The 7,954-nt window shown below is 44.0% G+C and overlaps 1 protein-coding gene across 1 annotated transcript in view; it reads left to right on the plus strand.

Moving 5' to 3' along the window:
- The window catches only part of STPG1 (sperm tail PG-rich repeat containing 1), a 67,680-nt gene that overhangs the window by 21,573 nt on the left and 38,153 nt on the right, over window positions 1–7,954 (plus strand). Inside the window, exon 3 of the mRNA XM_030887993.2 lies at window positions 5,908–6,026. Within this exon, the coding sequence (XP_030743853.1) occupies window positions 5,908–6,026 (119 nt within the window). The remainder of the gene's footprint in view (window positions 1–5,907; window positions 6,027–7,954) is intronic.

A 7,954-nucleotide genomic window follows, 5' to 3' on the forward strand; every position in this document is an offset into this window, starting at 1 on the left:
ACTCAAGGAGATGCCAGGATCCATATGCAATCCCTTTGGCTAGTGTTTATCCTAGGCAGTAAACTGGAAGCAATCTTGCTGTTAAATTAATTTGTTTCCTATTTTTCAGGGATCCTGCTCTTTTCTTGACAGATGTCTAATATCTTGAAAACCATTATTTCATATTCACCATTCAACTGTTTAGTTTCCCCCCGCCCCACCCAGGGATTGGTGAATCTAGTCCCTGCCACCCCAGCTTGGTGGAAAGTCGAAATCTAATTCCCCAGAGTTATTAAAATAAATAATGTTTTCCTGCTTGTTCTTACCAGAAGGATTATTCTAGTACATGCCACTTTACGTGTTCTGATACAAAGCCAGTCAATTTGTATGATCTCTTCAGTCCCAGAGGAACACTTTCTTCCCTCAGGGGGATGCCCTTCCTTTTACCCTCTTTGTTAACCCTCTTTTCCTCTCTGTCTCTTTAAAAATTCTTGGAGTTCTAGTGACTCAAGCGTTTGGGAATAAAAGCTAGCAAGCTCTGCATGTATTTGGCTTTCTGCTTTGCCAAATGCCACCCCTGAAGTAAAGATACATAACCAGACACCTACCTAAACTGGAGGACAGGGAGAGGTGAGAGAGATGGTGAAAAGATAAATATACATATAAATAACACAAAAGAAAATAACCACATGATGATATAGACTGCTACAGAAAAGGCATTGGACAAAATCCAACACTCATTCCTGATAAAACATTCAACAAATTAGGAATAGAAGGGAAATTTGTCGACATATGTGCAAAACCAGTGGATGACATTACTCTCAATGGAGAGATGCTGAAAGCAGTCTCCTTGTGAAAGGGAACCAGGCAAAGATGCCCTTATCACCACTCCTAGCCCAGCATATTCCAGTATGTTGGAGGTCTTAGAGATATAAGGGAGGAAAGGAGAAGTAAAGACATCTAAGTTGGCAAAGAAGTAAAACTTGATTTTCAGATAATATGATCCTATTCATAGAAAATCCCAAAAACTTGGCAAGAAAAATATGATAACTAATTGAAATATTAATCAAAATATAAGATCAACACACAAAAATCAGTCAAATTCCTTTATGCTAATTAAGAGAGTTCCAAAAAGGAAATCAGGGAAACAATACCATTTACAATGATGACCCAGCAGATGAAGTACTCGGGGATGGATGTAACCAGGGAAACAGAAGATCTCTCCAAAGAAAGCCACAGAACACCCAAAGAGATCTGCATAAGTGGAAGAATATACCACGATCATGGATAGGAAGAGTTACACGGTGACACTGTCAATATAATCGTCAGCTATAATGCAATCATGATCCAGACTCAAGCAACATTCTTTAAAGAGATGGAAAAGTAATCATGGACTTTCTATGGAAAGAAAAGAGACTCCAGACAAGCAAAGAACTATTACGAAGAAGAACAAAGTAAGAGGCCTCTACCTTACCAATCTCAAGACCTACTACACAGCTTGGTACTGGTACAGTGACTGATAGAACACAATTGAAACCCCAGAAGTAAATCCATTCACTTACAGACAGCTAACCTTTGACAAAAGGCTGAAACACATTCCATGAAGAAGAGATAGTCTCTTAACAATGGCAAAACAAGAATAAAACTTGAACTTTATCTCATACCATATACAAAAACAAAATCAAGATGGATCAAAGGCCTAAATGTAAAACCTGTAACTATAGAAATCATCCACAAAAAATAGGCACAAACTTGGGGTCCCCAATGCACGGCATAAATGTACTATGACCTACCTGAACTGCAACTGAAACAACACCGTCAGCAGAAGACAAAGTGGGTGACTTGAACCCTCCTACAATTAGAAATGAAATACATCAAAAGATTGAAAGAGTAAAACTAGAATCAAAAGTACAAATAGAACCCATAGACTGGAAAAGAAATTGGCAATGACATATCAGACAAGGGATTAATCCCTAAAGTTTATAGAAAACTTCAACACCTCAACAAAAGACAAACAATCCAATTAAAACATGGGCAGAGGGCATGAAGAGAAACTTCACCAAGAAGACATTCATGTGGCAACAAACACATGAAGAAATGCTTCTGATCAATAGCCATTAGAGCGATGCAAATTCTAACAACAGTGAGACATCATTTTTTTTGAGACATCATTTCACCCCAGTATTTTTAAAAATAATTTTATTGGGGGCTCATACAGCACTTACCACAATCCATCCATCCATCCATTGTGTCAAGCACATTTGTACCCATGTTGCCCTCAGCATTTTCAAAACATTTTCTTTCTACTTGAGTCCTTGGTATCAGCTCTTCATTCCCCCCCCTTCCCCAGCTCTCCCTCCCTCATGAACCATTGGTAATTTAGAAATCATTATTATTTTTCATGTCTTACACTGTCCGATGTCTCCCTTCACCCACTTTTCTGTTGTACATTCACCTGGGAGGGGTTACACGTAGATCATTGTGATTGGTTCACCCAATATTACTAACGAAGTTAAAAAACAACAACAGAAAACACCCAATACTGGCAAGGGTCTGGAGAGACCGGGACCCTCATATCTTGTTGGGGGGCTGTGAAATGGTGCAGCCATTGTGAAAAGCAGTATGGCACTTGCTCAGAAAGTTAGGAATAGGAAGTCCAAGTTCCATATGATCCAGCAGCCCCTCTATTTGGTATATGTCCTTCACAAATAAGAGCCAGGCCAAGAACAGATAGGTAGGTGCACATCCTTGTTTATTATGGCAATATGCACAAAGCAGAAAGACAGAGATGACCTAAATGCCCATCAATGGGAGGATGGGTAAATCAACTTTGGTACATACACTAATGGATTGCTACACAATGTTTAAGAATAACAATGAATCGGTGAAATGCTTTATAATATGGATGAACCTGGAGGACATTGTGCTTAGTGAAATTCATTAATATAAAAAGTCAATGAAAGGTTTTCACATTAAAAGAAGCATTCCTTAATGGTTAATAGCAGTGAGAGGGGAAGTCAATGGATTCCCAAACTTAGTTGATCATTGAAATCACCTGGGGATCTTGTGCAATTACAGGTCCCTAGGCTCTGTTTCCTATCCAACGAATGAGAAGCTCTAGGAGAAAGAGTCCTGGGCTCTGAATTTTTAACAGATCCTCAGGTAATTCCAATGATCAGCCAAGTGTGGGGACCTAGGAGGGAGAGGGTCGACAAGTGTTAACTTGTGACGGGGAAGACAATATATAACACGAGGAAGGTTGTGTGCCGCCCCACCCCCAAATATTGAAGACATGAGAAGACACTGGGAGGTTTATAAGAGTTAAAGGCAACAGAAGCAAATACCATTATATACAAACTTTTTCAAGAATTGATCAACAAATAGATGCTTGGATCCACACACGGACTGAGCAGGTATGGGAGGAAGAGTGGCTATATACCCACAGTCACCCTAAGTTTTACAGAGGGTATTTTCTGGAAGTATATCCTGAATGTAGTGAAACATACAGAAGGCAAAGTTATGAAAACTTCGTAGACATAACCAAGCACATTGAGGGAATGAGTCATCGGACCTGCGGGTTAAGCACCAGAGGCTCTGGGGCACAGCAAGGTGCACTGACATCACGTAGCTCGGTGACAGTGCTCTATGTCCCTCCTTGGTGGGGGGTCTCAAAAGCTTGCCAGGTATGACTATTGGTCTCTCCGTGTCTGGAGGATGAAGAGCGATGAACATCTAATGACACATGGAACCCATTAGCTTAGTGGACTAATGCACCAGGCAAGCCTCAGTCCCCACGGAACTGCCCTGAAAAGATCACATTAGAAGGTTCTGGATCGACTGGGAGGAAAATGCGGAACAGATCTCAACATCATAACAGAGCTCGAGCTTACGAGTCAGATAGAGACTTGTTGGGACGCCTTAGTCACCCTTCAGATCTGGAACGGAACTCACCCCCTGCTAGAATTATCAGCCACTGAAGACCAATGGGGCAGCATCTACCCGAAGACAAAGCTCAGAGGGTTACGAAAGAAAGAATGAAAACAGGAAACAGAGGAGAGTCTCGTAGGACAAGTGACGGTGCATGGTAGGGGTTGCAACAGATGCGTTGAAACAAAATGTGCATGAATTGTTGAGTGTAAAACTGATAGCCACCCTCTAAAGCCTCACCCATTTCACAATAAAAAGTTAAAGCAAAAGGAAAAGAAAAATATATAATGCCATTTCCAAATATTTTCTAACTAAATGTATATATGTCGCTTCGTTTACTTGCTTCATCTTCAACTCAGGCAAATCAGGCTAGACTGCCCTCCTTCCTGACTCCATCCATCCATTCATTGGCCGTCTACTATGAGCCAGGCCCACGGGACGAAGCACAACTTAGAGCTTAGGAACTTGGACTCATTAGACGACCTGTGTCCAGACCTCAGCTGTTGCTAGCTGTGTGATTTGGATGAGCACTTCAATCCCTCTGAGCCTCAAGTCCCTCGCCTGTAAAACTGGTTCAGGAAAGCAGCCCCTTAGCCCGAAGGGTCCCTTGCTGGCATTAGGCTTCGCTCTCTGAAAGCAGTTTTATTTATTTTTAAAATTTCAGACATTAAGAAATGTGCTTTAAAGATAGTTTCCATGAAATACCCTTCCCTCAAGCCCCCAACACATATCTTCTTTTTACCTCGCTATTCTTTCCCCAATTTATGTACACATTTCCCCTTTCAGAATTAGGACCCTCGTGCCCAAGTTGTTGTTATCCACAGTCTGGATGGACTCCCACCTAAAAGTTGGCTTGAGTCCGATGATGCCAACCCACACCCCAGGAATGCATGCAAGGGCTTTCTGGGGAGTACAGGACAGGGGCAGAAAAGGACGCTGGGGTGGGTTTTATTGTGGCGGGGAGAGGCCTCCGTGGCTCCATCTCACAATTGGCATCAAAGAAGGGAGCAGATGGGGTTTTCCATCAGTTTGCTCAGATGTGGGGCAAGAAGGTAAAAAGGGAGGGGTGGGGCTTCAAAGCAGCCTGCAGTCCAGCATCAAAAGATGGAGCCAGACTCTCTCACACTCCCAGCCTACTCTGTAATCAGCCAGCTATGTAGACAGGTGCTGCCTGTGGCTGCGGGCCAGCCGCCCACAAGGGCAGCGATGCGGAGGGTGGGGCAGGAGGTGGGTTTACACTAGGGGTGTCAAACTGGTGGCCCGCTGGCTGCATGCGGCCCCCGAGGTAATTGTTGTGGCCCGTGATGCTCAGAAATAAAATGTAACGAGGGAATTGTGTGTATAGTATTGCCTCAATCTTCCCTAGGCATTATCTTCTTCATAACCATTTTTTTTCTATTTAGCACTGGTTTACCATGATGGATGCATTTATGCATCACCAGCCAGACATGTGAAAAAATCAACTGACCTTTTTCTGCTTCTTAGCCCTGTATCTGTTCAGCACTGAACTGTAAACGGACATTTGGTGCTGACCCTGCCTGGACAAGGGAGAGCAGACCCCACCTGGGGCTTCCCCAGCAGCGCTGCCGTCTTTGTGGCACTCCTGCTGTCTGCCCGGCCCACGGAGGGGTGAAGACCCTGGCCGTGGCCCCTGGCCCTCTGCTCGGCCAGCTGGCCTCCCTTCAGGCCTAGAATGGGTCCTGGGTGGGCGCTCTTCCCTCCTGGCGAGAATATCTGCCGTGGGGCAGCCTTCCTCTGCCCTGGGATAGTCCGTTCTCGGCATGTGACCACATCGCGTATCCGTGTGGAAGCTAGAGGAGGAGGACCGGGGAGCCGGGCAGGGAATGAAGAATACTTAAAAAAAAACCCAGTCTCCTATTTATTAGACATCAGTCACGTTCATTAAATTTCTAGTTTAAAACACAACAAACTAGCGCTGCTTTCTACATGCGCCAATGCACTGTTGTGTGCTAATCTGTACCGTGTCTGCTTGTCGTTTAGGGTTTACCTCTGCATACCCAACACAGTCCTCCGTTCCTTCGAGACCGCACGTTGCAAGAGTTCCAAGTTCAGAAAAAAAAGGATTTAATTGTCAAGCCAGGAGATTTTTTTATAAAGAGGTAATGATATGGCCTTAGAGATTATTTTTTAAAATCACTTTATTGGGGGCTCTTACAACTCTTATAACATTCTATACCTCAATTGTATCAAGCATATTTGCACATATGCTGCCACCACCATTTCCAAACATTTTCTACTTGAGCCCTTGGCATAAGCTCCTCTTTTGTCCCCTCCCTCCTCCACCCTTCCACCCTTGTGAATCCTTGATTAATTCTACACTGTTATTAATATTTTATATCTTACACTGTCCATTGCCTCCCTTCACCCACATGTCTGTTATTTGTCTCCTTTGGGGGGTGTGCTATAGACCCAACCTTGTGATGGGTTCCCCCTTCCCCTTCCCCAACTATCCCCCCACCCTCATATCGCTACTCCCACTACTATTCCTAAGGGGTTTATCTGTCCTGGATTCCATGTGTTGAGAGCTCTTATCTGTACCGATGTGTGTTCTTCAGTCTAGCCAGATTTGTAAGGTAGAACTGGGTCATAGTAGTGGCGGGGAGGAAGCATTCAGGAACTAGAGGAATGATGTGTGTTTCGTCACTGCTATACTGCACCCTGGTTGAATCATCCCTTCCTTATAACCCTTCTGTTGGGGGGATACTCAGTTGTCCACCGATGGGCTTTGAGTCTCCACTCCAAGCCCCCTAATTCACATAGATAGAGTTGTTTGTTTTGGATCTTCTGATACCTGATACCTGATCCCGTCAACACCTCATGATCACACAGGCTGGTGTGCTCTTTCCATATGGGCTTATTCGCTTCCCTGCTAGATGGCTGCTTATTTAGCTTCAAGCTTTTAAGACCACAGACACTATAACTTTTGATAGCCGGGCACCATCCACTCTCTTCACCACATTGACTTATGTACCCATTTTGCTTTTAGCAATCATGCAGGGAAGGTGAATACCAGAGTTCCAGGTTATTAGAATAAAGTGTTCTTGCGTTTAGGGAGGCCTTGAGTAGAGACCCAGAACCACTTTCTCAATACGTAAATAAATATATGTACATTGGCCTCTATCCCTTTCATTATAAATTAATATATTTACATATATACATGCCTATAGCATACCCTTAGAGATTCCTTTAGTCTGAATTGGTGGCATGGTGGTTCTGTGTTGGGCTGCTAACCTCAAGGTCAGCAGTTCTAAACCACCGATACACTCCTCAGGAGAAAGATAGGGCTTTCTACTCCCATAGAGTTACAGTAAGTCTCGGAAACTTACAGGGAGCATGTTCTCCCCTGTGCTCTAGGGCCGCCAGGATTCAGAATGGACTTGACAGCGAGTTTGGGTTGAGTGTGGGGCTGAGATTTGGTCCCTTGGGAGCGGCTGTGGCTGGTGCACTTGTCCCTGTGAGCAGTAGAGGGCAATGCTAGCTAAGGAGCCACAGCCAGGGCTCCACATGTGGGAAGGGACTTGGAAACAAACCTGGACTGAGGCCACCACGCCCGGGCTTGACCCCAGTGCCACCCTGAACCCCCAAACGCTTTTAAAGTGAAAGCTGCTGCTTTAGAAATTAGATGAAGATGAACAATCCGAAGGTTGTAAAACTCTTTTCTTTAGGCTTACTTCCTAAAATAACTGCTTTCTCCAAATGCAAGAGAAGACAAACCAGATTCTATTAAAGTTAGAATTGCCTTTGAGAACTTTGTCCTTTAACAGACTTCTGTAACAATGTATTACTATTCCCCCAAACCCTCTGTATGTCTCTTCTTTGACTTGGAAATTCCATCCAGTTGGCTCCAGACTAGCCCTTACTCTCCTCTCTCACCAGCAGGGGGGCTGACGCACCCCAGAAGTCCTTAATACTTCTGCTAAAATGGTTATTCCTGAATTCATTTAGCCAGACCTTTAGAATAACTCTCTGGAGGAGGCAGCATGTCAGTGGCCTTCTACTACATTCTAAAGAGGTGGGCTTTTAGCCA

Source organism: Echinops telfairi, unplaced genomic scaffold, assembly GCF_000313985.2.
Source record: "Echinops telfairi isolate 266 unplaced genomic scaffold, ASM31398v2 ScPeMD7_7457;HRSCAF=8495, whole genome shotgun sequence".
NCBI classification, from domain to species: domain Eukaryota; kingdom Metazoa; phylum Chordata; class Mammalia; order Afrosoricida; family Tenrecidae; genus Echinops; species Echinops telfairi.